Raw genomic sequence first — 20,154 nt, 5'->3', positions numbered from 1 at the left:
GAGAACATTTCCTATGAAGAACTCAGAGCCCAGTTCTGACCCTAACCTAATCAAATTGTTAACCAAAGTTAGTCCAACAAAACTACCTGAACCAAACTAACCAGAAAATTTTGGACACTGACCAACCTGATCAGTTTTGGCAAAAATGTCATAACTTGGTCTACAACACTGAAAATGAAGTGAAACCAAAGCCAAAATTTCTATAAGACCTAGAAATACAAATTTGGTGTTTTGACCAAAACCCAGAACCTAATGGAACTAGGAGAAATTGCTAGGAGAAATTAGCATTCCAAATCCTGAAATTTAACCAAATAGACATTTGACCCCAGAATAGTATTTAGATCATATCTCCCACTAGCAAACTCCAATTGGGATGAGCCAAATTGCTCTGGAAGCCTAAGAAATAGGACTCTAACTTTGATTTAGGAATCTTTCTTAAATTTTGAGTGCAAGGACCCTAAAATGGGAACAAAAAATGTTGACCTGAACCTGAAATCCTGAAGGTATAGGGTTCATGAGTCTAGGTCAGTTAATTGACTATAATTCACTCTCCATAACTAGAAAAATTATGAATCTTGAACCTGAGTGACCCTAAAACATAGGGTAATAACTTATATGGAGGACATTAGGTCTAAAAATAACTATAACATGGCCAAATAATTAAACTAAATTAGACTCCGGAATCTGCCTAGTTTTGGAACCTGAAAGTGGTCAATGAACTAATTATAGTAATTTGACCATAACTTGAGCTAAAAAACTCTAAATAGAGTGATTCAAAAAGAAAATTAAACTAGACACACTAAGAAACAACTTTGATGAAGAAAAGTTAGCTCAATTCCCACTGTAGAATTATCCAATGGAATAGTAAACTTAGGTAATCAAAACTGAAAATTTGGAAATACATCTAGGGGACTTTAAATTGCAATCGGCAACTAATGCCAACAAATTTAGAATCCAAAATATGGTATCATAGTGTATTTAGAAATTGTTTACCTATTATTTATGAAAAAGTCAACATTTTGATGTGAATAGTAACCACTAAATTATGTGAAATAGTATAATAAATTAGAGAAGTCATTATGATTATTAATATATATAATATGATTAGTGAATTGTGATTTTTGAATTTGAGTGATCCTAAAACATAGAAGAATGTTTTAAGTACAATGGTATATGAGAACCATTGATGTAAATTGTGATCAATAGGAATGTATAAATTATGATGAGTGCATAAACTATGTATAATTGTGATTTAGAAATTATGCTTCCATCTTAACTAGAATTAAAATGTTATAAAATATGAATAGAAAATATAATGAAATAATAAAACATAAGAACATTTAATGGTACTAGTGTGCCCATGTATTACCTAGACACGTGTGTCAGATTGAATAGATTGGCATGCCAATAGGGTATTGTTTGAGTAGTACTGCGTAAGGCTTTATGCCTGTATTTCTGGCTTTATGCTCGCATTCATGGCTTATATGTCCGATTATCTGATTATCTATTACCATGGCTTTTTAGCCATACTGATTGCATACGTGGTTGACGTTTCATATTTCACGTCCCATGGTATGACGGCCCAAGACACCACGGTGTCTAGTGCTCAGTGACCCACTTATCCAGTTTAGTCAGTCTGTCATAGGTTACTTGGACAGTGAAATAAATTAAAAATATTAGAAATTAAATAAATGAGTTAAAAAGACTTGAAAAGAATTAGTTAGAATTAAGAATATTAGTTATTATGAAATGATCCAAACTACATAAAAATTATTAAGTAAAGTGATGAAAAATTAGCAAAAATATGTATAATTTAAATAAATATTACAAATGTACCTTCAAAAATAATATGAATATAAACTTAGCATTTTTATTAATTTTGTATAGTGTATATTATTATTGTACATTTATGAACTAAGTACCTCCAAAGAGGAATAAGTTAAGATAAAAGATATGTAATATTAGAAACCTCATATGAAATTAAATTAAATCATAATTACCCGAATTATGTTTTATTTCTATCTTTATTCGTATAGTATTTCTTTGTTATATTATTGCACCACTAAGCAGAAATGCTTAGCGCGATGGATTGTTTCCTCGTGCAGGTACTGAAGCTAAAACCCAGTGGAGATTAGACTGGGATTTTTGGAGTCCGGATCTGCAAAAGTGTCAGAAGTGTTCAAGATTGTCACCTCCTCAGCAATGCATGTAGATAGGGCTCATAAAAGTCATATTATGTATTTTGTGCATTATAATTAGTTATTATATTAGAATGTAAATTATGGAATTATAATTAATTTGTATATCATGTAAATTGTGAATTTATGTAATTAATTTGTAAATTATGTAATTAATGGAAATTTGAGAATTTTGATATATGAATTGAGCATGGAAATGAGTTGCAAGAATTGAATGTGAAATGATTATGATGAGCATGGATGAGATTTTATTGTAAAATATTATTGAAAATTCCAAGTAGGTGAGTAGTGAAATACGTCAAACAGTAATATAATAGGGGAAACTCTGTTAGTTTCTCCTTTAGAAATATAATTTATTTTTAAAATGTAATGAGTTCAAAATTTTTAAAGGAATAAAGTAAGATAGTGCTCCGGCATCGAATGTGACATGCCTTGCTCGGCTACACTGTAGACAGGTAAGGGGTGTTACATTTATTGGTATCAGAGCATGGTTTAGGCGTTCCTAGGCATCAATAGATAGAAATTATATAGAGGAAGAAGTAAAATTCATCCCCTAGTTGGAAGTGATGTTGGAAGCAGGGGAGATCTTGCGCTACCAATGCAAGAGGTGTCTGTACCACCCCAACAGGCCTTATTTGAGCAGATGGCAGAATTCGTTTGACAGATGACTGGGATTATTCCACCACCACAGCCTCAACAGAAGTCACCTTTGGAGAAAATAAGAAAGTATGGAGCTGTAGATTTCAATGGCAGAAAGGAAGATGATTCTTCAGCTGTTGAGTATTAGCTAGAAAGGACTGAAAGAGTCTTGCAGCAATTGCATTACACACCAGAAAAGTTGTTCTTTATTGTGTCTAGTTACATTTCTTTTTTTGAATCACTCCATTTGGAGTTTTGTAGCTCAAGTTATGGCCTAAACACCATAACTGGCCGGATTGTAATTTTTCTAGAATTTCTGAGCAGAATCAATTCTGTGGTTTTTGTACATTAACTGTAGGTCAGTTTTTGGACATGTTATGGTCAAAATTTGAGTTTATTTTCTTCATGAAAGTTGTAGAGCTATATCGCAGCTTTCTACTGATAAAAATTTAGGTCAATTGGACCTTTCTATACTGAGTTATGACCAAATGAATAAATACTGTTCATTTGGTCATTTTCCAGGGACTACATATTAGTCACCCGGATTAGGTTAATTTTTAGAGCCACTTAGCTTGGTTTTCTGGGATCGGTTCTTTCATAAAAATTGTTGCATTTTGTGTCTAGTCTAACCTCCAATTGGCCGTGCACCAATTGAAGTTACCTAGTTTGAGTTATGACCCCAAGAGCACACTGGACTCAAAGGGTCCAGAATGCACACTTAAGGTAGTCTAATTCTTTACATTGGTTAATGTCACCAATCACTCCATTTCCAATTCAAACTACACCAAATGGTCACTAAATGACCATTACAACATCATTTTGTGTTCACTTGCATCTACCCCCATATTTGAGTTTCAAACCCTAGCCCTAAAATTCCAAAGTTCAAATTCTTGTACTAAACTCATAAACTAATGTTTTAAGTGATACAATCATATCAAGGGCAGCCTATTCACTCATTTAATCCAAAGAAATCTTCAAAACCATAACAAGTCCATAGCTGCCAAAAATAGGGTGTCACCTTAAAATATTTATTTTTAATGGAATTTCATATATCGTAGCTCAAATTTATCATTCTAACAAGAATTTAAATGAAAGAGTCAAGGAATTGGACACTAACCTCAATTGATCTCTCTTCTAAGTTTCCAAATCTTCCTTTTTCCTTCTTCTTTTTCCTGGCTAGATGTTGTTTAAGGTGTGAGGAAGAAGTTTTGTAAAGTAAGATTAAAATCTTATGGTGGTTTATCAAGGAATTCTAGTGAGAAATGTTGATCAACAATGGTGAGAGAAGAGAAAGGAAGGGAGCCGACTGAAAATGAAGAAGATGGTAGCAGATTTATTTTTGTTTTTACTTCATTTTAGTTGTATTTATCTCATTTTAATTGGTTTGTCAATTTCCCATTGGTTAGAATTTATAATTTGTTGAAATTTCTTTTATGCATTATGACATATTTGCTTATGTAATAATTCAATTTACATTTTATTTTCTTTTCTTATTTCTTTTGCTCATTTTTAATTATTTTCTCACAAATATTAATTCATAATTTATGTCATAATAATTATTTAGTTAACTGGACAAGTCGGCAAAAAATCATTTCTAAAGACGAAATGACCAAAATGCCCTCCGTTTGGCTTATTAAACCAAAATCGTCTGTACCGATCTCAAAATTTTTCTAAGCCTTTTCTTGGCATTCTAATGCCATAGAAATCTCAATGACTCTTTTCTGGAGTCCCAAAAATTATCTTATGAATTTTCTCCCGGGTTTAGGCTCCTAACTACAAAGACCGCAACTTCCCACTAGGTTACCCATCGCTAGGGCACCGGCTCATTTAATTTGGTTATATTTTATTTCTAAAATTTTTCCTATATTTTTCTTATTATTATTTCAGTTAATTATAGCTTCTCACTTTAATTTAAATGTTTTTCTAAACGTTCTAGCTGTTTGGACCGACACCGATCACATGAACAGTAGAATGTACGGAATTGCTACAGTGAGGGTATTACACATCCAATGTATATTTATTCATCCCATTCAACCACACGTGCATAAATATAGGTTTACAATTTCAAAACAAATAATCTTTTATAGTCCTACACCAAATATAATATTCCTAGCACATACAGAGTCTAGATTTTTAATCAATACTATGAAATACTGATATTTGCTGCTAGTAAACCTGCGAAGAAGGAAGCAAGGTAATCACAAAGAAAGAGAACCACCTGTAACCTGGAAAAAAAATAGGGTGAACAAGAATGAGCGTTCAACTCATAGAGTAATATATTAATTTTAAATACAATTTCTATGACTATCTAATGCATCCCTAATAATGAAATACAACATATATCAATACATTCAACTAAGTTTCAAAAAATATTCACACAAAGAATAATTTAGAGTACTCACACACCTGTGTGTCACATTAATCAACTATATATATATGGGAGCTGATCCCCTACACAGGTCTCTTAATTCTAACCTCTGCCAGCGAGATTAACTCGAGTCGGACTTTCTCTTAATAATCCAAATGCAGGGGTCAGTGAGATCAACTCAAAGCCGTACTCACCCCAACTTATCACAAAAAGGACTGGGCCTCAAGCAAGACTAGCTCAAGTCGATCTGCCCATCCTATCCATATCTAGTACCACACCTCACATACACTAACAAACGCACTAAGGCGACACCCACATCAATTTCATCAAATAATAATGTAACAAAAAGCGTGCCTATAATAGCTATATAAATATAATTATAAATAAATGCATGAGCATGCTTTGTATGTATAATATTATTGAAATTATAAATAAAATCAATGTATATTCACTAATCAACCAGGGACTACTGTAGCAGTTGAGTGCAGGAAAATGTCTGATCTTTATCACCTAAATAATTAAATTAATGAATTCATTAGTATCAACATAAAATAATTATTTAAAAATTTAGGGTAATATATATATATATATATAATCATTGTTAATATTTAATATTTCATTTATATTGAATTTTTAAAAAATTATTATTCATTTTTTATCTTGAATTTTTTATATAATAAAATTGATACTTGATTCATAAATACTACACAATGGTTTTTATTAGAATTATATTAAAGTCAAAGTAAATCTAAAATTATTTTTAATATCGAATTTAATGTAAAATTATTTATTTATTATTTAAATTAAATTTTTATGAAAAATGTTATTTAACTATTAATGTGAATAATTTCGATTAAAATTTGTTTGATCACAATATAAGTTTACCAATGTATATCAAAACTTGGTGTAAGGAATGAATCGCAATGCAGTATATATTAATAAAAATATAAAAATAATAAAATAAAAGATAAATCTTAAAATATGTGGAAAATATCAAATTTTAGCATGAGGAATGAATTGTGATATAATATGTAGAAAGAGAATATGCATATTTTTATTTATATTAAATCAGGTGCTTTAATAAAAAAATAAAACTTAAAATATATGTAAAAAAAAAAAAAAGGAAACAAGTGCTTTGTGAATATTTCAAAGTCAAGAAAAAGATAATAAAATATCTAATAAAAGTATTATATTTTTAATTTAATGAATGTATATATATTATTTATATCTAATTTGACTTTATATTCATATTTAATAATATGTATTCAATAAAATATAAGATAAAATTATTTTTTATTAAAATATTAATTAAATAATTTATTAATACAATGTTTATGACTAATTATTCAAGTGCTATATAAAAAGGCTACACATAACCAATTACCCAAAAAAAAAGGCCTCAGAGCTTATTTTGCAACGCCAGCCCATGAATTGGTAGAAGTTGCGTCGGATCAGCCCAACAGAGGCCCGAAATACCGACGCATGGCATGACTGGATGGCGCGAAATTCCATGTCTCCAATTTCTCCATTTTGGGGTTTCAAAAGCAGATTATTTTTCTTTTGGAGGTTCAATTTTCAGGTGGTTTGCGAGTTACTGGTATACAAAATGGCTGCTTGTTCACCTCCGTCAAAGCGAAGGCGAAAGAATCACGGCGAATATACAAATGAAGAGTCATCATCGCAGCCGCCGGTGGTTGTCTTTGCTCACGGCGCCGGTGCCCCTTCTTCCTCCGATTGGATGATTAGGTTTTTGTTTTTTTATTTACTTAATTTTTTTTTTGTTGATATCGATATCTAACTAGTTTCTTTGTTGTTGCCGAAATTAAGTTGAGTAATTATAGTGTTATTGTTATTTTCTTTGAAATTGCAGATGGAAGGACATGTTGAAAAATGCTTTGCAGGCTATTGAAGTCGTCACATTTGACTATCCTTGTGCGTCAATCTCGTTATTTATTTTATTTTGTTGAAGTAAATTAAGTGTTAGAGATTGTTTTAATATATCTGAATTCATGAAAAATATGAATTATGGTCAGTGCGATTCTAAATCACTGGATTTGATTTGTTAGATATTTCTGGAGGAAAAAAGAGGGCTCCCCCTAAAGCAGAGAAATTGGTGGATTTTCACAAAGATATTGTGAAAAAGGCTGCTGCTAAGTACCCTGAACATCCACTGATTTTGGTTGGGAAATCCATGGGCTCTAGGTCAACCTCTGGACTTTTTGGAACTTTTTTTTGTTATTCTCTTAATATTTCCTACATCCATACCTGAGAATTTTGAAATTTTTGCACTAATCTGAGTAATTTAGTAGCTTATGCTCATACGGGTGTCTCAATTTGGTGTAACGTTCCTGGGTATACTTTTGCTCCCCAACATATTAACTTTGATACATAAAAGAAATTAAATGTGCCATCATTTAAATTTTACTTAATGGGGCTTAATTGTGATAATTTGTTGTGCTTTTGTGCTCTGCCATTTTGGCCAATGGAAAAAAAAAATGAGCATATTAATTGCACAATGCATTTTATATTGGTTGTTTCTCTTCTTGATTTTAATTTTGGCTTGTTGTAGAGTTAGCTGCATGGTAGCTGCTGAGGTTGACATTGCAGCATCAGCAGTAATTTGCTTGGGATACCCACTTAAGGTTTGCAATACACATACTTGCTTTTTCATTAACATAAACAGTCTAACATGGTTATTTGGTTTTTATCTCAAATACACACGATTTGAATGATGTTGGTTTGATGCTGTGTGATAAATCAATCGTTTATGTTTTTCTTGTTCGCTATATGTGTATTTTGAAGTCTGATGGAGGTTGGTATGTTTGTGTGCATTTTACTTTCAATGCTACCAATTTCTTGTGGTAAAGCATATCTTTTTGAGTTATGAAAAGGCACACTTTGTAGGTTTTTTGAGTTCGCACTGGTTGTTTGTTCCACTGAATCATATTTTTTATTATTAAAATGGAAATTTGTCAAACCAATGAGATAAATTCCAGTTGCTTACTGTTTCAGGCCATGAATGGAGCTGTGAGGGATGAGACATTGTTGCAACTTGAAGTACCTATATTGTTTGTACAGGTACACCTTTTAATTTCAACTACGGATCTTTTGAAATAAATCAGATGATAGACAATTTTTGTGCCTTCGGTAATAAAAAAATAAATTTGAAGTAATCACTGCAATTGATATACCTTATTTCTCATTTTTTATTTTGTTTAATTTTCCTTAAAAATATTATTTTAGTTATCTAACAAAAAAGAGAGTTTTATACCAAATGCTGGTTTTTGAAAGTTCCATCTTGTCTATATCCTTGCAAATTTATTGCACTCCTAAGCTATTTTTTCTTTAGTTTGTGTTAATTCTCTTTCCCCCCTCTGTGCCCCTGCATCTGTTTCATTCTGTACGTGTGAAGGGTAGCAAAGATGGGCTTTGTCCTCTTGACAAGTTGGAGGCTGTTTGCAAGAAGATGAAATCGATCAATGAGTTGCATGTGATTGATGGTGGTGATCATTCTTTCAAAATTGCTAAAAAGCATCTTCAAACAAAGGGGTTAAGCCAAGATGAAGCTGAAGATCTTGCCGTTCAGGCTGTTGTATCATTTGTCTCCAGGTGTCTCAGAGGAAAATGATAATTTAATTTAGTTCCAGTTCTCTCATATCAGAATGGACAAACTATTTTGTATGGTTTTGTAATTTCATTAGGTTTAACACAGGTGTGACATTCACTTCAGCATTGACATTATTGTTGGATTGTCTGCCGACTTCTGCCTTGTAAAGTTGCTCTTTATTCGTATGCCTAGGAAGTGAAATTAGTAGTGGGTAGGGCTGTTTTTGATATGATTACTTCACAAATATTGCTTCATCTAAGTTCACAAATAGTTGTTGTCTTGGTATCCAAGATTTTATGAGACATGGTTCGCTAATGAAGTGAAATCTTTTCATTTAGTATCAAAACTTACTCGAGTCGAGGCCCCTACATGGACTTTGAGCCCTCTTCGATATCCAGACATCATGGGTTCAAACTATTGGCGTTAGGATTCAATGAAATTTTAAGATTAAGAAGTTGTGTGATAGCATTGATCTGAGCTGATTAGAAGGTGGAGATATGCTATTCATTGAACACATGATACAACGTCAAGCCAAACGTGCTAATCAGCCAACTGGTGTAGCTACATGTCTTCACTAGCCAACATTAAGTCTCTTATTTATGTGTCGTGCTATAATTTATTTTGTTTGTTTGTTTCTTTATTTGAAGATTATGTTAGCGGGCACTCTGCTTGACTTGATTTCTCAATTCTGTAAATGCTGAACGGAGGGAAAAAAGTTTAATTAGATCACAGAAAATATTTGATCATATATTAGTTATACTTTTCAAAATCCAGTGAAATGAGCCAACAATGCTCGCCTTTTTATGTGTCAGCAACTCTTTAGACGCTGTTGCTGATACTGTCATCCTTCTTATGTCCACCCTTCTCCTTCTTACACTCGCATTTCTTTTCCTTCCTTTTCCTTCTTATCCTTCTTTTCTTTCTTCTCCTTTTTTTCCTTCTTGTCTTTAATTTTCTTTCACTCCTTGCAGGGCAAGCTATAGCGTTGGATTCATGGTGATGCGCTAGGTTGCCGTGGGTCTAGTTTTGACACGGTTGAGCATGAGATTTGGCCATTCCCATGTCTTGTCCTTGGCTCTTGCTGTGCTCATCATTGGTGTGGGTTTGGAAAAGGCTGGCCGGGTGGTGTTCTTGGAGGCTGGTCTCCTCAGCAGGTTTCTGGATTTGCACTGATGCCATGATGGTTGAGGCAACAGGTTATTTCTAGTGAGTTTTCTAGAGCACTCTTAGTTGTTGCCTCTTACTAGAAATTAACATGGAAACATAAATTTATAGATAGTAAGTGGGATTCCTTCAATTATATATCATCCTTTGAATCTGCTTTTTCAGGATGGGTCAATAGCATCTTTGCTAGATTGCTTTTGTTACGACAGGTACACAAAGTTAAGACATGACATGTAATTCATAGTAAATAATAATAATAATAATAATAATAATAATAATAATAATAATAATAATTGAGATTGTAAAATCTACTTCTACCAATAAGATGAGATAAAATTCATTGTGAAGAAAGAATAAGTTATAATAGCTCATAATTCTTTAAATCCTAGTCACAGAATAGACAATTCTCACAGTCTATTCAAATACCTAAAATTTATAATATTTCTTGGTCCATTCATTACCACTATAAATTTCATTAAGTATTCCATTTAAACAATATTTCAGACTTTTCAAATCAAATCAAATATGGAATTTAATAAAAATATATTTGGAATATACAGTCACATCATAACAGCTTTCTTATCCGAATTATTTGGCAGAGAATAAATGCCAGAACTGTTGTTGGGTATCCAATTGTGTGCCGTGTAAACTCTGCTCTTTTGAGAAGTTTTGGGAATCTGACTGTAAAGAGATGTTACATTTTTAAGAAATGTGAAATGATAGCTTCCTTTGGATGGACTCCTGGAGAGTAGTTTTCGATTTAAATTGAAAAATCGAATCGAATTGATTGAATTTGATTTAATTAGTTTAGTTTTAAAATTTAATCAGTTTGATTCGATTTATAATTTTAATAATTTTAGTTAATTGGTTCGGTTTGATTATTTTCATAAAAAAATTAAAAAAATCGAACCGAACCGAAATTATTAATATATATAGAAAATCAAAAAAATTGAACCGAATTGAATCGAATCGAATCGAACCGAACTGAAATCAAAGAAAACCGAATCAAACCTTAAGATTTTTGAGTTTTGATTTCTAATTTTTTTTGTTTTTATGTTTTTATTATTTAGATTTAATGTTAAAAATATAAAATTTTATAAATTTTGGTTTGATCGGTTTAAAACCGAACAGAATCGATATTTATCGGTTCGATTCGGTTCAATTTTCTCTTATCAATTGGTTCGGTTCGGTTTTTAAAATTTTTGATTTTCAGTTTTCGGTTTTATCTATTCAGTTCGGTTCGGAACCGAACCGACCATTTACACACCCCTGCCTGAGATTTATCTCGTTGAAACTTGTCAAAAAAAAATTAATTTAAAATTAAATTTAATAACTTTTAATTATAATAACACTAAAATAATAAAATAATTCTTTCAAAATAACTTTTTTAATATTTAAATTGATTTTTTTTCTTAAAAAATAGTTTTATCTCTCAAACTGCGATGCTAAGCAGACTTTACGTGCTTTCCCATATAGTTATCGTAAAAACTGCTCATCTAATAACTTTTAGCCTTCATAGCCGAAGAGAGGGTTGGTTGGGGAGGGGAATAATAAATGAAGGTATTCGTAAAAATTATTTTATTTAAATTTAAATTTAATTAATATTTTTTTAAATTTAAATTTATTTTAAATTTAATTAAAATTTATTTTCAATCAATTAAATATATTTTAAATTTAATTATTATTATCTAAAATATATCTGAATTTATTTAATTTTATATATTTTAATCAATAATCTACATAAAAATTATTTTATAAATAATTTATATTTTAAATATTAAATATTTTTATAAAATATTTAAATTTTATTTATTTAAAATAAAATATATAAAAATTTATAAATATTATTATAAAAATATATATATTTTATATTTAATTAAATATTTATATAAACATATTCGAATAAATAATACCTAATATATAAAATTCAAACCAAATCAATCTCATCATAAATATTATTTTTTAAATCTAAATTTATTTCAAATTTAATTATATACTATCAAAACTTATTATTTTAAAATTAAATTAAATCGAATATTATATAAATTTGACGCATTGCCATTCCTTTTCCCAGATTCATATCACAATGTCTAAGTTGCCTAAATTCATTGGATGCCCCATTAACAATCATTGCATAAAATAATATTAATATTTTTTCGAAAGTGAAAATAAAATTTTTGCTTAATATAAATTTTTTTCTTTGCAATATAGACGCCAATTATACATTAAAAATTAATAACTCATTTTTACTAAATCAGCCACCAATGTAACCAATTTTAAAATTCATAGCTATGACTGATAATTTCAGATATTTTTTTAATCATTTAACCTTTGCTCATTTTAATTATTCGTATATCATGAGCTAAACACGTAAGTCTGCTTTGCATTGCATGGGACCAAAATTAACTTCAAGCCCTAGCTTTAATTTTCCCTTCCCCCTTTGTGAACAAAAAAAAAAAAGAAGAAATAAAGAAGGACATATTTATTGAAGACTTAGAACTTTTATTTATTCATAAATATGATACACCATGATAATAGCCTCACATGCACCTCATATGGGCATTTCTTCTTATTTTTTTCATTATTTATTTATACTACATAAAATGATAGACAACCCCTTCTTCATATGACTTGATTCTGTCACCATAGCCAGTCCATCTCTTAATTCTGCAAGAAAAAAAAAAGCAACAAGTCAATAAATTAAGAGCGTCAGAGTTTCTTTTATTTTACTTAAAAATATTGTGTTATCTATCGTTTTAACTTATAAATAAAACAACACTTGCCTTGTTCTTCCCGCACTTGTCATCATCACTGTCGCTTTCGCTGCTGCTGCTGCCGCTGTCACTGTGGCCGGAAATGCCATCCTTGATCTTCTGGAGCAGACCCCTTTTCTTGCGCTCACCTCTCCGGCTCTTGCTGTTGCATTTTGCACCATTAGAATTTGCATGGCCCAGGCCTTGGTCATGGGCTTCGTGCCCATTAGTTTGGCCTACACACACGGTCTGGGTCTTGTGCTCAGTGGTGTGGCTCGAGCATTGGGTCGGGCAGTGGCTGGTTGTATGTCCCTGGTGGGTTTGATCTTTCTTGAAGACGGAGGTAACCAAGTCGGACACTTTCTGTCCGAGCGAGTGGTTTTGCTGGCCTTGGTTGCATGTTTGCTCAGCTGGTTTGCAGCACTGGGCTGAGGCCATTTTGGAGGTTTCGCTTACTATGCAAGTTTCTCTATGCGTTTGCTTGGTGCTATAAGGCAAAATTTGAAGCATATATATAGGCTTGGAGCAAGTAGGAATCCTTCTTAACTTTAGACTTTGAACCTCCTTTTTCATAATGGAGTGAAACAGCTAGCACTTTGTTTTATATTTTATGATCTTTCAATCTCAGGAATAAATTCCATTTTATATTTTATGGTTTATGGTACGTCCAATTGGCAACCATTTACACTTTCCGATTGATACTTTTTGTTTTTGGCGAATTGAGACCTTAGAATTGGAATCAGGTGTTTGATAGAACAATCGAGGCCTAGTCTTTTCGAAGAGGTGATAAGTGACCAAATACCTGATTTTTATAATTATTTCTACCATAATTGAATTTGGGCTTAGACTTTAATAATTTCTTTAAGTGTTAAATTTAAATAAGATTCATAAAAAGTTATATGTAGAGTTTGCTCTATAATCCAAATTCATGGCCCATAACTCGTAATTTAAGATTCAAATTCATGATATGTGATTGCTTTGAGCTGTTCAACCGGGGCAATGGGGTTAGGGTATATTTAGTATTGTAGATCAAACTATTATTGAAATTTTTTTTTAAATAGAAAATAATTTAAAATTAAATTTAATAAATTTAAGTTATTGAAATATTAAAATACTAAAATAATTTTTTAAAATTACTTTTTTTAACTGCATTTAAAATATTATGTTTCCTTGGCAAGTAAATTTGGCCTTAAAACCTTAAATACCAAACAAGCATTTAATGGCTAAAATTCAAGAATGCTGTATTTGCAACATCAAACTCCTTCAATTCAAAAATATCAATAGACAACACTACTTTTCAATGTTAATTTTTTAAGTTCAATTGAAAGCTCTTAGTAGTTTAATTTAGCTTTTATTCTATTAATATTTCTTTCTCATTGCATTTTTACATTTTTATCAATAAATACTTTTTTTTTTAATTCAATTCAATCAAATCTCAATTTACTTTATTGCCAAAAGGATTTACATTTTCAAGTACTGCCCTTTATATTTTCAATTATCAATTTACTTTTCCTGCTCAAGTGATTTATTTTTCCAAGCAAAGGCATTTAATTATGTTTGGTATAATGTAATATAACCAAGTATGTAATAAAATAATGATGTAATCTCATTATCATTATATTACTATGTTTGATTCTAAAATAAAAAATATGAGTAATATAATATAATGATAATTTTTTTTACTTTATTTATAGTGTTAATAATAGTGGCAATGACTATAATGATTAGTGATCAAGTGGTTGAGTAGAGGGTGGGGATGGTGGTGATAGTTATGTCATAACAAACATAATTTTATATTTTCAGTAATAATCTACTTTTTTAAGTACTGTCATTTATATTTCTCGTTAGTCTATTTATATTCCGTCTGAATCACAATATTAAATTTATTTTTTTATATATATATAAAAGGATATCTATACTATTAGAAAGGATTTCGATTTAATTTAAAAGTTGCTGGTCATTCTAAGTCACAATATTAAGTTTTTTTTAATTAAAAATAATTTTTAAATTATAATTTAAATTAATTTAAATGAATGATTTCAAATCAAATCATATGAATTCTCAATTTTATAAATTATTTGAATTAAAATCAATTTAATTTTTATATAAATTATAGGTCACTTTAAATCCAATGGTTATTACAAATCCTAATTATTATCGTTCTTCCTAGATGGGTTATTCTCTTACAATGTAATGCCTATATATACACATAAGTTCTTCAACCAATACAGAGCAAGGGTGGGGCTGGAATAAATTATGAAATTTTTTTTTTTAGTATGATCCTGTTGATCGAAATATTAAATTGCCCCCTTAAATTTAAAAATTTTTATATTTTATTAAGCTATTTAGTGGACTAAATAAACAGTTTTGTTTGTAAAATTTTTGAAATAATTCATTTAAAAGAGTATTATGATTATCTTTATAAAAAAAAATAGAAATTTGGCTTTCCAAATCTAAGTTTCCAATTTTGGTGAGTTCTTTTTTTAATTTTACTACATAAATTTTAAAATAATTCTATGACTTTTATTGAATTGCTACCTAAATTAATATCCTTCTCTATACATAATATAGAAATTTTAAAGTGAAAAAAAAAATTCTAAGTTGTGAAACCATTTTTACTTTATTCTTAGACATTAGTTAGCATTTAGTTTTTTTTTTTTATTTAATGTTTGAAAACTATGGTAAATGTTATCCTATTTGAAGCAAAATGGTAAAATAAATGAGTGTCTATAAATTACTTGATGTTATGATGCGTGATTTATGAAATATTAAATTTTAATTTCAGGTTTAAAATAATATTCTCCAAAGATTCGTGCATTTAAAAAAAATATTGAATATTATAATTTTCATTTTTTTAATCTTTTTATATAATTACATATAAATTAACATTAATATGTTTATATTGTTTATTTTAATATTTAATATATTGCATATGTCACGATCCGATTTCTGAGCCGGACCGGCACTAAGATTTGGGTCAGCATAAGGCCCCTGAAACCTGTAGTAATTCTCACTACTTCTAACCCAAACATAAAACCCATAAAATGGTAGTTCAATTTTAAGAAAACCAACGGACAGAGTTTAACCATAAATTAGACTATCTAACGAGGAACATTAATTTACCTGACCTGTAACACATAATATCAATAATATGGGAAGCTCAGCTCAACCTCACATACCTCAAAACACATAAATCAACATTTGAGAGCTCAGCTCCCTCCATGAATAATAATAAATATCACATACATTTATGCAATCTCACATAATTAATTTTTACAACTCCAGAAAATTAAGTTGTTGTAACCCCAAATAGAAAAAAATAACTATTGATCCATGCGGAGTTTTAGAGTTAAACAAAAGGCAATAAAAGTAAATCTAAATATTTCTAGTTAAACTTGCGGGAAAAGAAAGCAAGTTAATCTCAAATAATGTCACCTGTCACTTGAGGAAAAATAGTTGAACAGGGATGAGTATTCGACTCAAAGAGTAAGATATTGATTTTAAATATAATTTATATAACTATCTAAATCTAATGCATTCCTATGTGTAAAATGCAGCACATTCACATAGTTTCAAACAATTCAACGAATATTCATAGAAAAGATAATTTGGAGCACGCACACACATATGTGTCACGTCATTACATGTATGGGAGTTGATCTCCTATACATCTCTCTTGATCCAATACCTGCCAGCGAGGTTAATTCAAGCTGGACTTTCGCTTAATAATCCAATTGCGGGGGCCAGCGAGATTAATTCAAAGCCGTGCTCATCCTGACTTATCCATATATAAGGATCATATAAGGATTGGGTTTCAGCAAGTCAAGCTCCAGCCGCAACTACCCGTCCTACCTATATCCATATCCACACCATACATACACTAATACACACACAGAACTCCAAATTACCTTAATGTGACATCCACAAATAAGTTCAATAACATATGTAGCAAAAGAATGTGCCTAAAATTTAACTAATTATATACATATTTATAAGTGAATGCATGAGCATGCATTGAATATAAATTAATAATATTGAAATTACAAATAAAATCAATATCAACTCACAGATTGATCGATCCGACTACAGTTGGTTCGATTGAAAGGGAGAAGACTGGTTGTCATCGATCACCTATACAGATACACTGATCTTTATCAATTTACTAATAGAATTAACCAATTCATTTAATTTACAGAAGTAAGAATTAGTCCTAAATATTCATACAAAAGATATTTTAGAGCACGCACACACTCGTATGTCACGTCAATACATGTATGGGAGTTGATCTCCTATACATCTCTCTTGATCCAATACTTGCCAGCGAGGCCAACTCAAGTTGGACTTTCGCTTAATAATCTAATTATGGGGGTCAGCGAGATCAACTCAAACCTGTGCTCATCCTGACTTATCTGTATATAAGGATCATATAAAGATTGGGTCCCAGCAAGTCAAGCTTCAGCCGCGACTACCCATCCTACCCATATCTATATCCACACCACACATACGCTAATACACACATAGAGCTCTAAATTACCTTAAGGTAACATCCACAAACAAGTTTAATAACATATGCAACAAAAGAATGTGCCTAACATTTAACTAATTATATACATATTTATAAATGAATGCATGAGCATACCTTAAATACAAATTAATAATATTGAAATTATAAATAAAATCAATATTAACTCACAGATTGATTGATCCGACTACAGCTGGTTCGACTAAAAGGGAGAAGACTGGTTGTCATCGATCACCTGTACAGATACACTGATCTCTATCAATTTACTAATAGGATTAATCAATTCATTTAATTTACAGAAGCAAGAATAAGTCCTAAGGTTTTACCGAAATTTTGGCAGAGACTCTCCTATAACTGGACCTAACCCTTGTAAGAAAATTCAACAAAAAGCAACATATAGAGCCTCCTCAGGCCCACAACAACTACATTACATGTCCATCCTGGAACCTAATCTAAGTCTAGATCTTTAATCTCCAGCTTTGATCCTTAACTCTTCTACAATCCAATTAAAACCATAATCTCAAAAGCTCTTACTAAAATATTGTGATATAATTATAATCAAATTCATCAATAAAATTTCAATTCTATATTAAATTTCTAATGAAAATTCGACAGAATTCTCTCTTAAATTTTACTAAACTCCCGTTCACAAAACTCAAATCCATAATTCAAAATTATGTCAACATATTTAACTTGCATAACTAAAATCACAATCTCACCACCAATTCCTCCATAAACTCAAATTTCCATTTTAATGCTATTTACTTCCTTCAATTAAAATTGGTTCCAACAACATCAAATCATTTTTTTTCCAACTACCAATGCTCACATTCACCCCAAATTTAACCATTCACAAATATAAAATTTCCATTCTCAACCAAGTATATAAAATTTAAAGAACCCATAGGAATCATACATACCACTATTTTATACTCAAATCTCAATCCAAATATTCAAATATGTTCATATCACTAAAATCTAACTAAACACATATAATTATTTTGGAAAAAAAAAATCCAAAATCACTTAAAAATTCAATAAACACTATATCCCATCTCAAAATAATTTTAGTTATAACAAAATAGCTTATTCAACTTAACTCAATCCTTAATACCCAATTTAGCACTTTGTACATTAAAATTTATATAAAATATTCCAACCATCAGATAAATTATAAATTTTAACCATATGTTCAAGACATCCATATACAATATTAGTAAAAAGTTCAGCATCAAATCACCTTTACATCATGAGATATCAACATATTTATTCAACACTTCAAATTCTAAATTTTTTAGAAATAAATCCTACTTAGACAACTCATATAAATAATCTATATCTCATAAACCACAAGTTCAAAATTCACCAAATTTTAGCACAACAGCTCCAACATCCTAAAGATCATCTCTACCAAATTTCATAATTTTCTAAGTATCTTAACTATTTAGTTTCCTCAAATTTCAGTAACCAAAATTCAGAATTCTAAATGCAGACAGCCTGTGTTCAACAATTTATTTCTTTAAATCCAACAATTGAAAAATTATCAAATTTTAATCATAACTTCTACACATATAGACCTCAAATACATCCAAAAATCAACTGTGAAAGATGTACCAAACTCGGACGGAAGACAAAATTGCTGCCTTGCACAACCCTTGTTTCTGCTCCTATTCATTATCTTCCTCTTTTTTTTTTTTTTTTTTTTTTAATTTCTTGTATCCTAGACCAAAATCCTTTTTTTCTCCTTGTTGGTGTTCTTTCTTACTAGATAAACTACAAAAGAAAAATCCAGCACCATCTCCCTCTTTCCCTTCTTCTTCTCCTTCTTTCTTTCTCTCTTTTCCTTCCCTTTCCCCTTTCTTTCTCTCTTTTCCTTTCCTTTCCCTTTTCTTTCTCTTTCCCAATTCTTCGTCCTATTCTTCCCCCACCCCCCCCCCCCCCCCCCCCCCCCCCCCCCTTTTTTTTTTTCTGGAGAAAGGGGCTGCCAGCTATGCCTCTTTTTAAACAAATTTTATTTTGGTCCTTGAATTCTTCAAAAATCATATTTTTCACCCAAAATTTCTAAAACTTTACTTTTAGGTCCAAAATTAAATTAAACTTTTCTCCCCAAAACTTTATAAATTATATTTTCATTTAAATAATAACTATATTTAGCATTTCTTTGAAAATTGTGGTGTTACGACATACATTTTATGGATAAAAATAATAAAAAATATATAAATATTTATTAATAAAAATGAAAAATATTTATTAATAAAAATGAAAAATATTTTAATAAAATTAGAATATATTAATATAACGTGATGAATGATATATTGTAAATTGAAAAAAGAAAAAAAATTCGTGCCAATATTAAAGATGTAAAAAATAATAATTAAGATTAAGAGTATTCTTGTTAAGTAATAAAAAAAATTGCACAATAGTTCATGAACAGCTTGTTTTATTATAGAGTTAACAGAAAACATAGTTGATAGGTATAGATACTCTATCAATTATCAGCTATTTCTTAATGAGTTTAACAAATACATAGTTTCAACTGTTTGAATATTCATCGATTATATTCTATCAGCTATTAATTATATTTAACAATCGAACTAAACACTCCTAAATATTATATTTATCCCTTAAGAATATTTTCGTTACTGTCTTCAGCCAACTAATATAGAAAGGAAAAACTTTAAAACTTGTTAAAAATCCTTTAAGAGTAGAGTTTTGTTTGTGTTGCTTTCGTTAAAAACAAACCCAATTAATTAACTTTGCTTTTGGCATTTTATGCCTACTTTACTATTTGTCTTACACTGATTATTCCTCGACCGCAGCATGCATGGCTTTATTTAATGGACTATCTTGGACCGGCTTAAATATAAAATTTGCATGTCATGAACCAAGCATTATATAATAGA

General features: G+C 30.2%; 2 protein-coding genes across 2 annotated transcripts; one reads left to right on the top strand and one right to left on the bottom strand.

Annotated features, from left to right (window-relative positions):
- The first annotated feature begins 6,727 nt into the window (after positions 1-6,727).
- Positions 6,728-9,114, top strand: LOC110671535 (uncharacterized). Its single transcript, XM_021834018.2, has 6 exons — positions 6,728-6,951; positions 7,076-7,137; positions 7,272-7,407; positions 7,775-7,847; positions 8,218-8,283; positions 8,618-9,114. Exons 1-6 carry the CDS (start codon positions 6,812-6,814, stop codon positions 8,831-8,833), a joined length of 693 nt encoding a protein of 230 aa, XP_021689710.2. The 5' UTR covers positions 6,728-6,811; the 3' UTR covers positions 8,834-9,114.
- Positions 9,115-12,457: 3,343 nt separating this feature from the next.
- On the bottom strand, positions 12,458-13,234 carry LOC110671533 (uncharacterized). Its single transcript, XM_021834015.2, has 2 exons — positions 12,760-13,234; positions 12,458-12,643 (listed from the first exon to the last, which is right to left on the bottom strand). Exons 1-2 carry the CDS (start codon positions 13,165-13,167, stop codon positions 12,638-12,640), a joined length of 414 nt encoding a protein of 137 aa, XP_021689707.2. The 5' UTR covers positions 13,168-13,234; the 3' UTR covers positions 12,458-12,637.
- Positions 13,235-20,154: the final 6,920 nt, after the last annotated feature.

The sequence above is a fragment of the Hevea brasiliensis genome, chromosome 9, assembly GCF_030052815.1.
Source record: "Hevea brasiliensis isolate MT/VB/25A 57/8 chromosome 9, ASM3005281v1, whole genome shotgun sequence".
Classification (NCBI taxonomy): Eukaryota; Viridiplantae; Streptophyta; class Magnoliopsida; order Malpighiales; family Euphorbiaceae; genus Hevea; species Hevea brasiliensis.
The sequence above is the reverse complement of the archived record's forward strand: the minus strand, read 5'-3'. Positions and strand labels throughout refer to the sequence as shown.

Excerpts from the sequence above, each read along its gene's own strand:
- LOC110671535 (XM_021834018.2), top strand. The coding sequence starts at position 6,812 with ATGGCTGCTTGTTCACCTCCGTCAAAGCGAAGGCGAAAGAATCACGGC. Across the intron at positions 6,952-7,075 it reads TCCTCCGATTGGATGATTAG|ATGGAAGGACATGTTGAAAA; the intron begins GTTTTTGTTTTT and ends TTGAAATTGCAG. Across the intron at positions 7,848-8,217 it reads GCTTGGGATACCCACTTAAG|GCCATGAATGGAGCTGTGAG; the intron begins GTTTGCAATACA and ends TTACTGTTTCAG.
- LOC110671533 (XM_021834015.2), bottom strand. The coding sequence starts at position 13,167 with ATGGCCTCAGCCCAGTGCTGCAAACCAGCTGAGCAAACATGCAACCAA.